This window comes from Nelumbo nucifera, chromosome 4 (genome assembly GCF_055504915.1).
Source record: "Nelumbo nucifera cultivar China Antique chromosome 4, China Antique-T2T, whole genome shotgun sequence".
Classification (NCBI taxonomy): Eukaryota; Viridiplantae; Streptophyta; class Magnoliopsida; order Proteales; family Nelumbonaceae; genus Nelumbo; species Nelumbo nucifera.
This window is the reverse complement of record NC_142652.1, coordinates 92650387-92667616: the sequence shown is the minus strand read 5'-3', so window position 1 is coordinate 92667616 and position 17230 is coordinate 92650387. Positions and strand designations below refer to the sequence as shown.

The following is a 17230-nucleotide window of genomic DNA, read 5'->3' as shown; positions in this document are numbered from 1 at the left end:
ATAATCATATATCCGATAATACATTCAAATTTGAATTCGAATCATGCTTTTGAAAATCCGATGAATCCTCACCGGGTTCAGATCAACCGGATTTTCTTAACGGATCGGATAGAATATGCCCTACCGAATCAGATCCAACCCGTTTTGCAGCCCTAACTTGACACAACCCCTATGATAACCCGGAATAAGCCATGGTAGTAAATTCAATGGTTCAAAGTATCGATACGCCCATGTATCGGTACTTAAAAACACACGTTCAATGGTTTTTTTTAGTTTTTTATTTAAAATATGATTTTAAAAAACTTTTTTTAATAAATTTTTTATTGAAATAAATCAAGTTCCCGAAACACATATAAATAGATATGTATGGAGACCAAAAGATAATAAGATACGCCCGGATCGATACTTTGAACCTCCGTACACCAAAGAACCTTAGAGTAAGCTATGGTACGGGCCGTATGATTAACACGGTTTGAGTTGATTCAGAGGAATATACGAATTTCTATAAAAAAATTCAAGGACAATTCAGTCATTTCATAGGTCCGCGTTGGTACAGTATATAACCGGTCGGAGTAATTTAAGACCGTCACGAGGGCGGTTCATATCAGTTCTCTGTGAAGTGTGAAATGCGAATAAAAAGGATATTTCAGATTTATTTTTTTTTAATTTAACTTTATTTTACATTATTAAAAATGGAGGTCGGACCGTCGGAGGAAGAAAATTAAAAGGAAGAGGAAAAGCGGGACCCACTAAGCGGCGTTCATGTCGTCCTCATCTCTCGGGCCTCTCTCTCTCTCTCTCCCTCGCTTACCACTTCAGACGAGCATATGCTCAGTGGACCCACTTCCCCTCTCTACAGACTCTACTCAGTGACCGCAAGTCATCTTGTGCGTGTTTTCCGAAACCAGTCTCTCTCTCTCTCTCTCTCTTTACTAGCCTGTATCCTCCATCTTTTTCTATCTCATAATTTAAATTTGGGAGAGCTTCTGCAGACGCATATCTCTCGTCTTCTGGTCTCTGTCTTGTTTCGTTTCTTGAGGTTTCTCGATTTTCAGTCTTAATGGCGGGGAACTGTTGAAGGAAGGGAGAAGGTATGGCTTCTGGTTATAGAAATGGAACCACGAAGGGGGCCTTGAAGGTTGACAGACCATTGTCCATGAATTCGAACGTGAAGACCTCTTCTATAAAATCCAAGTCCGCACAATCTCCGTACAATGCTCCTGCCATTCGTCGGAGCGGCCAGGCCCCGATCAGTGGTTCCGCCGGGCCTGTAAAGGATGACTCCGTAGGTAAGTACGAGTTCTCATATCCGCTTCATGTTTTAAGTTGGAACTGAATCAGCAATCGGGTTATGGCATTTCCCCTGTTCTTTGGTTACGATTGCTGAATTTGATAACCGAAGAGGTTTAAGATCTGTTTTTGTACTAAATATTACTGTGGGAAAGGGATTTTGAGCTTTTGAGTTGCCATATCCTGAGATTGGCTTTTCGCTTTTGGTGGAAATGGATATTAGGTAGATGGAAATGGAGATGGGAAAATTCTCTCTCTTTCTCTCTCTCTCTCTCTCTCTCTCTCTCTCTCTCTCTCACACACACACACACACACACACACATTTTTGGGGAGATTCCATTCCATCGACTTTCTGAAACTGACTAACCTGGTAGGCTCTTTTCATACCGATTGTTTTTAATTGGATAACGGGTCTGTTTGACATATGATAAAATTTAAAGTATTCCTGCTTTATGTGCTTGGAACATTTCCTTTATTTATCCGTGTTTGCTTTGGTTCAACAAATTGATTTATGTTTTTAGGTTATACAGATGAAAATCAACCTAAATTGTCAAAAAAAAAGAAAAAAGAAAAAAGAAAATCAACCTATGGTCTTGGGGACGAAATTATATTGGGTGAGATGCAAGAATGACCCTGGGACAATAACAAACTCTTTAGCACCCCTTTTGGTATTCTATGAAGCATATTTATGTTTCAACTTTAACATGTGACAATATTGAGAAAATTGTTGACTCTGCAACTCTGTCTGTTCCTATGTGCTATACCTTAAGCAAATTATTATCTGTTTTTTTTCTCCCCCCTGGTCGATGTCTTTTATAATTATAACAATCCACTTCTATTTGCTTGATTTCTTCTTCCATGGTTTCTTTTCTTGCTTCCACAGTTGCATCAACATCAAAAGAAGAGTTGAAGAAAATGCGACGGCATTGGCCTCATAAATGATCAAAATAAAAACCTTCAAAATCCTAACATGCTTGGCTAATGGAGTGGTATCCTCCCTTACTTGGGTTCAAAGATAAGCAAATAGATAGGCTGGTAAAATGGCTGGACAAGGGGTTAATGGAGGTCAATATCTTTGGGGATGGTTGTAAAAGAACTACATGTAATTGGGGAGGGGAAGGGCCAGGTGGTAGTTGCTAACTTATGCATATGAGGTGCGTGGCTAGGATCACGGACCAACATTCATTCTTTTATTCATCAGCAGTAAAACTAAACTGTTTCTAATGAAAAACCTAGGATCACGGACCAACAATCCATGATTCCTTCATCCTGTAAATTGTGATAATTGAACAACAAATGCAATGCTTGAAACTTGAAAGAAAGATAAAAACTATGTGTGTGTGTATATATATATATATATCTTTGCAATCAAAGAAAGATAAAAATGACTCACATTCTTTGCTCTCTCCTTGGATTATATCTACAGTCACACACTGACCCACCAGACAATCTTTTTTATTAATAACTTTACTTAGTTTTTTTTTTTTTCAAGAAAAGATGATGCAATAGATAACATTGTTATATTCCACGTTTAGTTAAAACTATTTTGGAGCTTGGTCAATGATATACTTGAGTAACTTTGATGTATATGTGTGTGAGTGTCACAACAACTTGCTGTTTCTGGCCTCAAAAAGTAGTTCTGGGTTTAGTTGATGGGATTGTTGGTCAGCATTTTGTCAGTTTATTTTTTCCTTTTTTTTTTTTTTGATAAAACGGGATAATAACAGAGGGGTACACAGCTCTGGGGGTCAGCATTATGAAAGGTCATGAGTTTTGCATATAATCATGAACCAGTTGTTCTTCTCATAGTAGGAGTTTCTTGCTGTATATTTCCTGGATGCTTAAAATATCCCTGTCTGGCGTTTTACTTTTATTCCAACCTTCTGTAACCCAATTTTGTCCTTAACATAACAGGGTAATCTAACTTATGTTTGTTACTTTGTTAGTTCTTATTTGGTTTTTGAGTCAGCGGTGTGTGTAGTAGCTTTCATCTTTGGGTATTTTCATTCTGATTAACTTTGATCGTGGAATATGTAAGTGATAAAGAAAAAATGTGGAATGTTTGGAGGAGTTATAATCTGGTAATAGAATTTTACAATTCTTTTAACAGAAACCTATTTTAGTTCTTTTTGCTTCCAAAGACATCAAGTTTATGAGGATAACTTCATTGCATACAGACATGCAAGGATTGAGTGACTAAGGTGGCGTTTAGCAAGCCTTTCTAGGTAGATCTTTCAACAGCCCAGTAGACAAGAAGATGCGTTGAGCTTTTGGGGTCTTGTCTTTCAAGACCAAGACTGTTTGGTAAGCATTGTGGTCTACCAGGCTGTTAAAAACAGCTGGGGAGGCTATTTTCAGCATGCAAAGACTAAAAGCTTCATTTGAAGCTTCCCAATTTTTGGCCTTTTCCGGTCTTTTTGCATGCTCATCTTGGGGTCTTCTGATCTATCCAATACGAAATGGGAAATGACCAATTTTGGTCCTCCAATCTTCTTGCAGACTGAAAGACGTGCCGAACACCGCGTAATTCTTGGATGACATCTGAGTTATGGTATTTGGTATTATTATAACCAATAATTCGTTTTTTTCCTAATTTCCTTGCTCTAATTTGGACTCTGAAGAATATTATACTTCTCATTTTATATCTTCAAATTGTTAGAATCATAGGATTTCCTTGCTGATTAACTGATTAACATAATGCCATTTTCAAATTGAATTTTGATAAAATATGTTTGTATTTCTTCTCAAAAATGTTTATACAAAAGAGCGGACAGTTTTTTCTTTTTCATTTTAAACTAGCAAACAGGTGTCTAGATGCTCATTTTTTATTTTTCTTTTTTTCCCAACTGATCCATCTTGATTCATACTTATTTTCTATTCATATTTCTCTTTTTATGATGGACGTTGCATTATCCTGATGCACATAATGCATCCATGCATGATGGAGTCTGGATAGGTTGGATTGTTCTAATTGATTTTATCATTGTGTACAGTTTCTGGAAGAGTTCGAGTGGCAGTGAGACTGAGGCCACGTAATGCAGAGGAATTAGTTGCAGATGCTGATTTTGCTGATTGCGTGGAGTTGCAGCCAGAGGTTTGTATGTCCCATGTTCCAATATCAAAACTATTTTACCTCCTTAATGTTCTCCTTAGAGACATTATTTAATGGAATATTTCTACTCTTATCTTGATAATTTTCCTTTTGGGTTATAGCTTAAAAGGTTGAAACTTCGCAAAAACAATTGGGACTCTGACACATATGAATTTGATGAAGTGCTCACTGAGTTTGCATCGCAGAAACGGGTCTATGAAGTCGTGGCAAAACCAGTTGTGGAGGTATGCATTATAGGCAATTGTTTGACATCCTTGTAGTTAGTTTATACAAGTATTGTTTGACCTATAAAAGAGCATAATGTTGTGTGAATATCTGATATTTTTTTAATAGATATTGGGCCAATCCACTTTGCTATCAAGGCTTTCGTTTAACATGTGTTTGACCATTTGGTCTACTTTATGATTTCCTTTTTTTATTACCATTACAGGATTGAGCAACCATCCCGAGTCCTAACCCCCCCCCCCAAAAAAAAAAAAAAGAAAAAAGAAAAAAGAAAAAAGAAAAAATAAAAAGGAAATAAAAGAGAGAAAGAAGTAATAGCATCCAATCATAACCTAGAAGACTTGCTTCCTTTCGAGAGTTTGATCTTCCTCTGGATGGAATTTTGCGACTCACATCTAGGCCTTCCTAAATTTTGTAATTCCATGCTTTGGTTGTTATGCTTGTGGAAGCATTTGGAACATGGTATTACCAATCTTGGTGTCCATGCTGAATAAGATAATATTTTATGTATGACTTGTGAAGAATAAAAAAAAAGTTAGTGGTGCTGAACAATATCAATTTTTTCTGACCAACAACAAAAAATATTAAATTATCAAGGAGAGGGAAAAGAAGATACAAATAAATGAGAGAAAAAAAATCCTTTGGCACGAAAAAAATCCACATCCATTGCTTGAAGACAGGTTCACCTAAAGAAAGAGAACAACTCAATGAAACAAAACAGCCCCAAAAATTCTCTACAGGACTGTAGCACCACAATAGAGCTCTGCTGTGTCAACTCCTGATCTAGGTTAGTGTAGTATCAGCTAAGGAATTGAACTATTGCTAGCAAAGATCTAGATTCTTGCATGTGATGATGCAAGAGCCAAGTGCCATTATTATCATTATCATCCCTCATCCATCCTACCACCAGTTGTAAACATTTCTCCATCTCCGGTCTCTGAAATTCTGAGAAGTTCAACAGATCTTGTAAATGTCTCATAACCAATGTAGTCATAGTAAAACAGAATTATTTCAGTCAGATTCACCAATAAAAACATTGGTCTGATATCATTGCAGTATTAGAGTATGATTTGGGAAATAGGTGATTGTGGTCTTTGGAGTGTAAAGGACTGTTGTCTATGAGTGGTTGCATTTAGTCCATGACTGCTTTGATGCATTTGGTGACATCCCTTCATTCTTTGCTTGGCATTGTAATTTTTTTTAACAATTTTTCTTTTCCTTGCCATAAAAAATAGAACAAAATTATTTCTCCTGATGGGTGTCGGAGCAATGTTATAATTCATAGTGAAGATAAGGAGATTTATTCTAGTCAGAATTTTATGATCCAAAACCGTTTTATTTAGAACAGGGTGCTAGGCAAACTACTGTTTGTACATACTTTTTTCCACTAAAATAACTAAAGCTATGAACTGTTATCAATAATTTTTTTTTACAATAATAAAATGATTTTCAGAATTGTTATTTGTAAGTGTTTTAGCTAATATTCTGTGAATCATTATCACAAGTAGAGGATTTCTTTCAACTTAATTTAATTAGTTCTGGAATTCATCTTGACACATTTTTTCTTTTAACTTTTGTTTTAATGTGTTCAGGAAATATGCATTATTGTGCATTTGTGCTACACTTTCTGTCCATACAAGCTTATGTCTTGTAAATGAACAATTTCAGCATTTGCCTTATGATTAGTGTTGCCTATATGAACTTGTGCTATATTCCATCTGCCTGATTCCTTCTTCAATTTGCTCAGCAATTAGAGGAGTGATCTCTGTGCCTTAATTATTGGCTTTAATTGATTGCTATTCCCATCCTTTGGCGGGATATGTTTTCGTATAACCTCCTATTATCTCTATTGGGTTCTTTTTTCAAAGGCTTTTGATTTGTGTAATGGGATGACTTTGTGCAAGGCAATAGGAGTATTCATATTACAAGGGATTTTAGAATGAGATAGATCAATGGGATCAAGGACTTCAGAATATCAGGAGTGGAACTACCTGGAATACGCTCCAAATAATCTGATGGTGTGGTAGATTAGCAATAAGAGCTACCTTTGGCTTCTTCTGTATGCCTAGAATTCTTTGTACATCATGTCTGCAAGAGTAATTACAGTAGTACCATCTGCAATAAGACTAGGTAAATGTAAATGTAGAGAGTAATTGGTATACCATTTGTGGGGTGATAAGGTCATTTGAAATTAAAGTTATTGTAACACAAAATATAAATTAAATAAGACAGCCAATCACTGTGAGCTTTTTTTCTTTCTCTTCACCTGCCATCTCTTCTTCTTATTCCTCCCCCCCTTCTCCCTCTTCTTTCTAATGTTCCTTGCACAACTTTTCATTCTTAAAAACTTAGCGTAAAGAAAAAGGGCTCAGTCTTCTCCAATATTACATCTCTTCCCTTGAAGAAGCCCAGGGAGAGAAATAAGGAGTGGACTTAAAGAAAGTGACATCCATCATACCAAAACACAAGCAATCTTTCTCAGTGAAAGAAAGCCCCTGAAGAACACCATGAATACCCTAGAGATAAAACTGGTAAGAAAATATAGGGATCAGATTTTGATCAATGTGGACCCAAAATGTAAATGGAATAGATGCACCTATATACGTGCAAAGGAATAGAAAATGGAAGTGTATTAGGAAGACAAGGTAATATAGGGACTGTAACTGAAGAATAAGGGATGGCATGCCATTTGCGAAATAAGTTCTAGTTTGAATGGTAGAACTCTAAAAATGAGTATGGACATGGGCCAACATGCAACTCCTTGCAACCATAAGGATATGATGATTTTTCCATTCAACAACTTCTGTGTGATGTTCTGAAAATTGTAAACATATTGTAAATCATAGAGAAAGCTGAATTAAATCGATTTGTGAATAAATTTGTCAAAAAAGTAAAAATTAGAGATATTAAAAATCTAAATATATATGGAAAAGTGATTTTACCCTATTTCTAATCCATATCTACCGTATGTGTACCTAAAACAACAAAATTTACTACTTGTATGCTAGAAGCTTAAGATGATATAATGGAGTTTGACTCGAATGCCAAATAATCCAACATACAATGGCTCTACATATGATGCAAAATTAACTCAATATCTGGTCTTAAATAACCTAAATAAATCATTTTCTAGTAAGAGCTTTAAAACAAGTCTCCCATATCAAAACTAAATAGAAACAAAGAAATGAGAAAGTAGAGCTAATTCTTAATTGAATAAATTTGAATTGATTTGAATCGCATAAATTGTAACATTCATGAATCGAATCATAAGATTTAAACAAAAAACAAGGTTCAAAGTATTGATACACCCAATACGCATAGGGATGGCAACAGGGTGGGTTCGGGGAGGGTTTTGTAAATTCTTGACCCTACCTGCCTTCCTAAACCTCCCAACCTGGACCCACCCCAAAACCCGTAGTGGGTTGGATTTTGAGAATCCAAACCCTACCTGCACATGAAAACCCAAAACCCTTCCCGACCCTACCCTCCCCAAATTAGAACCCGTATCTAATTTCCTATTATTTCTTGTCATATATAAGAAATAAATAAGTAAAATAACATAAATAAACAACAAAATTTTCAATTATTTGATTAAGACATGTAGAAAACACAAACTATCAATTATCTTTTACATAAAATTCAAAATATTATTAAATTCAACACTTGGTACATAAAGTTTATATGCTTTCCAACAATATGCGAGTCTGGGAGGGTCGGGTTTAGCCTAATACCGTACCCTACCCGTACTCGTATGGGTTGTAGAATCCTAAAACCCGTCCCCGCCCCAAAATCTGTCCTTCAAGCAAAAAAACCTGCCCCCTCGGGTAGGGTAGGGGCAGGTACCCATCGGGTAGGGTAGAAATTGCCATCCCTAAATACACAGGAACATGCATATCAAGTGTTTTGATTGTATCAAATTTTTTTTTTACTTTCATATTTTCAGAGGGGGATGATATTAATGTTATTTAACATTTAAAAAGGGTTTTCTTGGAAAAGCCTTTAAAATAGGTGTATTAGGCATCAAAAGATATGATATGTTTGATACAAGGCATATCATATCTAAATTTTGAACCCTGCAAAAAAGTCAAAGATTTTTGCAAATAAGGATGACATAAGATTCAAATTGAAACCCCTGGGATTCGTGATTTGAATTGCAAATCATGTCATAAATTGTAAGATTTTTATAACACTTGAAGTATGTAGATACAAGAGGTTTGATGAGTAGTTCCCTAAACCATGTATGACTAAAGTCACTCGACGTACTTCACCTTTTTTTTTTTTTTGATCAATAACTCTGAAAAGGTTTCATTAATTAGAAAACTTTAGGATACAACAAGAAGTTGTGAAAGAAGCCAGTTTTAGTAATCTGACCCAGAACAGAATTACAAATGTGCCCAAAACATATGTTTTCTTTGAACCCCTTGCTTTGCTAAGCTATCTGCCAAACTGTTGGCAGATCTCCTAACCCATCCCACCTGGATTGACATGTTCCTTGACATCCATTTAAGTCTTCGGATTCATTCTTCAACTGCCATGTCACCCCTTCCCCTTTCTGCAACCATTTTATCACAGTTTTTGAGTCTCCCTCGATGATCAGTCTTTTAATACCCAACTCTTTAGCCTTCTCAACCCCATATGCTGCAGTTAGAAACTCTGCCCTTGCCACATCACCCTGCTCCACAGGACTGGAGTACAGAGCAATAATGTTTCCATTTTCATCTCTAATGGCCCCCCCAATGCCTGAAGGATCTGGATTACCCACACAACTCCCATCAAAGTTCAGCTTCTTCCAGCCACCTGTTGGAGGAGACCATGCCTCAAAAAACTGTTGCCTCGTAGATGAGGAGGCGACAATAACTCAACATACTTCACTCTTATCCTTCTGATGCATCTTTCATGTGATGTATTGATTGTACATCATAGCTTGTCACACTGTAACAGATCAGGCACTACACTACCATTACGATCTATGTGGTCACGACCTTGATAGTGAGTTGGAATTTCTTTATTAGTGTTGACAGGATACATATGTTAGAAGACAGGAAGTCCTTTTAATATCAAATGATAGTCTATTTTATGCTATTGTTATAAAAGGATTCGAATGTTGCATTTCTTTCTGCTGACGAAGTGAACAAGTTTGGCAGGTCACTATTCCATGTATAATGGAAGCAATAAAAATACTGTAGACAGTGGCAGAGACATCATATCTTCCCTTTAGGCTGTGTTTGGTTTGAAGGAAAAGGTAGGGGTTTGTTGTATAGGTTTCCCTACCTTTGCCTTCCTTTCCCTACCTTTTCCTTCAAACCAAAAACAATCTTAGTATTCTTGTCATTCCTCTGCAATTTGCTGTATATTTATTTTTGCCAATTTTTTTGGAAGGTGGATAAAAAATATCGTGGAAATAAAATTAAACAAATCACAATTATGATTAGTAAACTGATTGGAGCTGATGATCTTTGAGAAAAAGAAAAATGGAAGAAAAGACATATTTTCAGTTGGCTTTTAATTTAAGGTTGCACTTGGTTGAACATGAGGAAGATTTTCTTGGAGGCATATATTCAATAGGAAAATAAATCTTAACTTTGACTGGTTTTTGGCTTAGCATGGAAAACAAAGTAACAAACCTGAATTATTGAAATGCACAAGGGTGCTGCTGCCAGATTGAACCAAGAGAGCCAACCCTCTGTTTAGCAGATGACTTGCAAAAAATCAGAAAGAATGCCATTTTCCTAAAATGGAAACATTCATCTCAGGTACTAAGGTGGATGGTTTTGGTTCTCGGATGGTTGAGGGGAATGTGAGTTTGAAGGTTGATGGAGAGAAAGCGGAGGGGAATTCTAAGAGAGAAGATTTGGGTGCAGTTCATTTTTTTTTTGAAAATAATGCGATATTTGAATCGGAAAGAATCAATGCTAACAAGGAGACCATTTCAACGATGGAGAAAATTCCTGCAGCAAGAAGATTTAGAAGACAAAAAACTAATCAAACAGTGCAAGTTCCAAAAGTTTTTGCCAGATTAAAGTTGGGAGTATTTGGGATGTGGCTAAAGAAGGGGATTAGGGAAGAAGATAAAGAAAGCCTCCCAGATAAGAAGTGAGAGTTCTGTCTTAGACACTGGATGCACTGAGAAAATGGGTAAAGCTTGAGGTCGCTTCTCAATGCAATTGGCTTTTTGGGTTCTTTGTAGTTGTAACTTGGGTAGGGTTCTGAGGCTGTCATTGATGTTTGTAGGGTTTATTAGCTTAGGCCTAAGGGGTTAAGCTGAAAGTCTTGGTCTGTCCTTTGTTGGGTGGTATCTTATCACCCTGATGTATCCTCTTTAATCTGTTTCCTTAATAAATTTTATTTTTTATTTATCTTCAAAAAAAGCTAGTAGTCACTTATTGAGAAAGCATTTATTTTGTTTTCTAAATCCATGTTATATGCAACCTGAAACCTGAGAAAGCATTTATTTTGTAGAAATGATTCGTTTTCCTTCATTTTCCATGTGGCCAAATAGAGCCTACAGGTGAAAGATTCATATCAAAATTATTCATTTTCCTTCATTTGTTTGTATTGTGTTGAATCATCAGGGTCCCACTACTCAACCACCTCATAATGATCAATTTGCTTCGTAGTGCCTGAAGAGAAGAGAAATACATGAAGATCACCCACATCTCAACTGATAGACCTGAACAGAATTTTAGACTTATGAATAGGTCTTAGGCACCCTATTGCAATTTTATTTTCCTGTTGACATGAATATATCATTTTTTGCTATGTGTGGCATCATAAAACTGACTAGCCATGATGTTTCCATCAAGTTCTTCTGCTTTGAGTGGGTAGGATCATCAACCTTAGATTGCTTTTCGTTATCAGTAAGATATCCAATTTTTCTGTCACCTTCATACAGTTTTGCTGACCAAGGCCACTCCAGAAAATTGGCTTCATATTTGTTCTGTGACTGTAGCTTGTTCCCATAAATTCAGAACCTGTTGTTTTCCTAATTTTCCTGCTTAGTTGACAGCCTTCAAAACTTTGAAACCTCTTCCCAATAATGTAGGCTACTCTATAGCTTTGAGAAGGAACAGGGTTCATTTTGTAAGAGCCAACTGATAAGAAGTTCACAACTTGATTTGGAGCAAGATCACATGGTTCCAAAAATGCTTCCTTAGATTCAGTAGGTTCACAAAATCAGTAACAACATGCAAATCAAAGATCAGCATGATAAAGAAATGCCCTTAGGTTCACAGATGAAGCTCATTTTGTGGGGTTTCTTCACCTAGTTGTTGCTATCTTTTGACGATTAACATTGAATTTGTTGTTGAATGCATAATTTACTATACTGTAGGTTGTAACTATGATGCTTAGGATGTAAACTGTTTAGCCTATATAGGACTTAAACATACAAGGCTACAACCTTTGTATTGATAGTACAATAATCTAACCAATTGAGCTTCTGTTCTTTTTGAAATATTTTATTTCTTCCTGAATTTACATTTGCTTTTTTTTTGTATATTGAGTTTTAATTTTGTTTGCCTTTTCAAAAGTTGTGCCTTTGTTCAGGCATGTTTCTTGCCTTGTACCTTGTGCCTCAGGCCCTCAGGCTCTAGAAACTCCTTGAACTTTACTTGCACTTCTTGCTTTTAATACACTTCATGTTCATAAATAGACTTCCAGAGCGAGGTGACAATGTAGAGATAGGAATTTATTCACCAGAAACTCAAAGCTTACTCAAATAGCCTGAAACTTAATTCTGTGCCTCCAAAAAATAGGTTAGGATCAGGCACTTGCATTCCCCATCACTAACAGAATGCACTGACATGTACCAAGCAGATTATCCAGATCTGCAATTTTTTATTGAATTTTCTTAGAAAAGTTTATGAAGAATCACCAATCTGATTCAAAGAGGTTTAATATCTATACCAAAAAAATTCCATAAATCAAGTGTACTGGATTCTATTTTTTTTAAGAGGCACAGGCTATCATATTGCTTGTCAAGGTCATCATACAAGTACAACCAGCAGGGTTTTGTGCCTTTGTGGTAAAGTGATCAGTTGAGGATGAAGATGGTTCCTTTTGCTTCTTGCTCTGATACTGTAGTGGTTTTCAGAATATGAAATAGACATAATTTCAGCATTTAGAATGAAGAGGAAATAAAAGAAGAGAAAGAAGAGAGGATAAAATCATCAGAGCTAAAAAAAAATCAACTCGGTTAGTTGACCCTCTCATTGATGTATCATATAAATAAAATGAAAGTCACAAAATGTGTAAAGACCAAATATGCATCATATTCAACACAGCAACAGATGCCTGTTCTTTGCTTGACATTGTCCTAAAACTTCTTTCATCTGGGCATACGGCTTTGGGTGACTTATGATTCATGCCACTGTTCTTATGACTTTGGGTGACTTATGATTCATGCCAGATGGGCATACGGCTCTGATGTTTTTCTTTTTTATCTTTTCAGTTTGTATTTTCTGGAACCAATTATCAAGTAATTCATTTCCTGTGAATTTAACTCTATGCGACATGTTCTGATGTCTTTTCTCATGCTGTAGAGTGTTCTGGATGGTTATAATGGGACTGTAATGGCTTATGGACAAACTGGCACAGGGAAGACTTTCACTCTCGGAAGACTTGGGGAAGAAGATACAGCATATCGTGGCATTATGGTGCGCTCAATGGAGGATATTTTGGCAAATATATCTCCAGAAACTGATTCTGTGTCAGTCTCCTACTTGCAGGTTGTTAATCCCTTAACACTATATAATTTCATGGTAGTTTTATTATTATATAGTGGTTACTTTTTATTGTCTCTTTTAGTTGCTTATTGAATTTGGACATGTCAAATTCAATCTGGTCTGCAAGTGAGAGCTGCCTAGTTAAATTCTATCAGGGTTCTTTTAGACTTCATTCTTTTAAAATTTCTGTAACATTATTTCTTTCACCAATATGCGCAGCTTTATATGGAGACAATTCAAGATCTCCTTGATCCTGCAAATGATAACATTTCCATTGTGGAAGACCCAAAAACTGGAGATGTTTCGTTACCTGGTGCAACCCTAGTAGAAGTCAGAGACCAACAAAGTTTTGTTGAGTTGCTACGATTTGGTGAAGCACATCGATTTGCTGCAAACACAAAACTGAATACTGAATCTTCTCGGAGTCATGCTATTCTAATGGTGAATGAATGGATTGTTATTTTAGTTTGATGCTAGCATTTCATTGGATCATGGTGATGGTAGTTCTACCATCTTCAGAGTATTTTGGTGGCGAATTGATAGAATACCCTCTTGGTGTAGGTACATGTTAAGAGGTCTATCAAGGGAAGAGAATCTTCTATTTTAAGTGAAAACGGGAACACCTCCCACTTGGTCAAAAGTTTTAAGCCATCACTTGTACGGAAAGGCAAACTAGTTGTTGTGGATCTTGCAGGTTCAGAGCGTATTGATAAATCTGGTATCTAACCATACGTAACTTATGGCATTTTATTTTTATTTTTTTCTTTTATTTCTTCCCCACAAATGGATTCAGTATTCTTTTATTCTGTTCTTCCTGACATCTACCGCATATGGAAATTATGATAATTATACTTGTTGCATTCCCACCACTTGCTTATGCTTTATTAAATGTTGAGTAAAATCTATGAGTGAATGTTGGTGGAATTGTTCTAGTTAACATTTTCTGCTACTTGACTACCCATATGAGCAATTATTTTTATTTTTGTTTTTTTTTTCCATTTAAAAGGACATCTTTTAGCTAAAAAAAATTAGTTAACAATCAGATGGTCCAATAAAAGAGCTGTTCTGCAGTCACTTGGCTTCCTTTGGGCATTTAGAGGTTTAGACCTATGATAAATATTACATAGGCAGAGCCTAGGTGGGTTAGGACTTAGGCCCCTATCCCACCCTACTAACTTCTGCACCTGTTGGGGGCCGGAAGGATGTCTTTGGTATTACTGCTGAAGATGGAGTCAAATACTAAAAATTTGCCGATAAATATCTAAATCCTTAATAATCTTACAGGTTGAAGCTTTTTTTGGAAAGATTAGAAATATAATCTGTATTACATCAGGTTATGCAAGGTCATCCTATGTACAATTAATTTGTATTATGTGGAGAACACTGATGTGGGCCCCACAGCTGTGGTCCCACTCTGTTCGTAGGGTAGAATGTGCCCTAGTCATCCTAGGGTTAGTTGATGGTCAATCTGTTATTCCAGTTGTTATTTATATTTCAGTTTTATATTGTTTTATGTGTTATGTAAATACCAAGGGCAGATTTGTCCTTTCATGTAACTAGCAAAACCTATAAATAATAAATAGAAGTGGAGGCGGCACAACGTTCTGATTCTGTCCTTCCTTTCAATTCTTGTGTTCTACTGCTCTCTCTCTACTCTTTCTCCTCTCTCCTCTATACCTTTTTTCTCCTTTTTCGAACCTGAAATCTATTAGGGTTCAAGACTGATAGCAGTCTTGAACATCTACTTGGTATCAGAGCAAGGTTAGGGTTTCTCATGTGAGTCTAGTCCAGCCAACCACATGAGAATCTTCTAGGGCTGGAAGTTGAGAAAGTGGAGTTCGTGGACTGATTCTTGGAGACCGCCAGAGGGTTTAGCAGCTGTTGAAGACGTGTCACGGTTGCAGAGTGTTGGTGATCAGGAAGAATCAGAGAAGACTAGGGTTCGGGTAACCTTGGAAGGCAGCGAACAGTTTTTTCTTGTAAGTTACCTATTTTCTAAGAGAAGTACTATCAGAGAGGATAGGTTGAACCTATCTGGAAAGGGCGGCCGAACCATTCTAGGGTTTTACAGCAAACCCTACTGTTGGGCTGAACTGCCTTAGGGTTCTTTTCTCCTACTCTAGGGTTTGAAAGTGATCTTGTGGCAATCCCTAATAAGCTTGCGGCAAGCCCTAATGTTAGATTAAACCCTGCGATTTACCTAGAGCTGTCCTCAAGTTTTTGTTAGCATTGATAAGCTTTTAGGGTTTCATATTAACCCTACTGCAAGTCTATCTGTACGGTTCTGATTGGAATGTGCAATTGAAATGTTTTCTTTAAGGACTGATTAAAACCCTAATTCTGCCAAGCATGTCAGACCTGCTTCTAAGCTGATTTTTCAGATTCTTTTGGGGTTTTCGAACTCTCTTAAGGGGTGAGAACTGTACGGACTGCTGCTGTTGTGTTTGCTAGTTGGTTTCAGATCAGATTTCTACCTGTTTTGTGCACATACACTGTGAATACAGATTGGTCCTACACTGTTTTGATTGTGATTGGTAGTCCAAGTGCTATTTTTGAGACTTGACCGAGATGGAGTTTAAAAATCAGGCAGAATGCAGTTTTGGGAACAACAGTTATGGTAGTAATGGCTATTGGGGGAAGAGGTAAATTAGGGTACCTCTTGGGAGATGTGAAAGAACCTCCCAAGGGAGACCCTACGTATACCAAGTGGATCCAAGAAAACTACTTGGTTATGACATGGTTGTGTAATTCTATGCAGTCTCATATTAGCCGAAATTACTTATGGGCAAAGACAACTAAGGAGATATGGGATGTTATGAAAGAAACTTATTCCCAACCCCTTAATGTTGCCAGAGCATATGAATTGAAATGTGAAGTGAAAAACCTTAAATAAGGAGAGAAACCGATTTCAGTATACTTCTCTACCTTGCAGTCTCTGTGGCGTGAGATTGATCACTTAGAGACTCTTGAGTGGGAGAGTCCCAAAGATGCACAGATATATAGAAAGCAGGTCAAGACAAACCGGATGTTTAAGTTTCTGGCGGGCCTAAATTTAGAGTATGATATTGTGCGGCAACAGATTTTGACTAGAGACAGTGTGACTCTCTCTTAGGCATACTCCTTAGTACATAGTGAAGAGACCAGAAGGAAAGTTATGATGCAACCTCAGCCTCTCACACCAGCCTTTGTAGCTGTCAAACCCAAATCAGGGGGTGATTCAGAGAAGGACAGGAGGAAGGAAGACAAAAAGGATGTGGTATGTGAGCATTGTAAGAAACCCAAACATACAAAAGAAACATGTTGGAAACTGCATCCTCACCTGGTTCCGGCAAAGTTGAGAAGCAAGAAGGGCAATGCTCATGTGGCCGTGAACACTGATTCAGCATCCTCATCTGGCACAAGAGGAACACCTTTAGAGACCTTAGCTGCAGTTCGGGCTGCCCTAATACAGTTAGAAAAGGAAGTTGGAAGTTCAGCTCAACCATCAACTCCTGCCACATCTGCCTTCGCACATTTAGGTACTCGAGCCTCAGCCTACCATGCCTCAGCTCCAGGTACTACTGAACCTTGTTGGGTAATAGATTCAGGTGCATCCGACCACATGACTAGCTTGCCTTCACTGTTTACTACTTACCATTTGTCTTCGGGTAGGGATAAAGTATCTATTGCTGATGGCTCCCTGGTCCCTATTTTTGGGAAGGGTGACATTAAGTTATCAGAAACTATCTCCCTGTCATTTGTTTTGCACGTTCCTAAGCTTGATACTAATCTTCTTTCAATCAGTAGTATTACCAAGCATATGAACTGCTCAGTAACCTTCTTCCCTGACCGATGTGTTTTTCAGGACTTGGAGACGAAGAAGGTGATTGGGACTGGCCGT

General features: G+C 37.1%; 1 protein-coding gene across 6 annotated transcripts in view; it reads left to right on the top strand.

Annotated features, from left to right (window-relative positions):
* Window positions 1-775: 775 nt before the first annotated feature.
* Window positions 776-17230, top strand: part of LOC104611020 (kinesin-like protein KIN-UB) — a 48815-nt gene continuing 32360 nt past the window's right edge. For 2 of the 6 annotated variants that reach the window (XM_010277933.3, XM_010277927.3), the window contains exons 1-6: window positions 776-1289; window positions 4284-4384; window positions 4504-4626; window positions 13168-13353; window positions 13570-13791; window positions 13912-14068. In XM_010277933.3, the coding sequence (XP_010276235.1) occupies window positions 1094-1289; window positions 4284-4384; window positions 4504-4626; window positions 13168-13353; window positions 13570-13791; window positions 13912-14068 (985 nt within the window). In that variant the 5' untranslated portion in view covers window positions 776-1093. Of the gene's footprint in view, window positions 1290-3787; window positions 3849-4283; window positions 4385-4503; window positions 4627-13167; window positions 13354-13569; window positions 13792-13911; window positions 14069-17230 lie in introns of those variants that run through there. The other 4 variants (XM_088903450.1, XM_010277940.3, XM_088903451.1 and 1 more) reach the window with 3 other exon arrangements.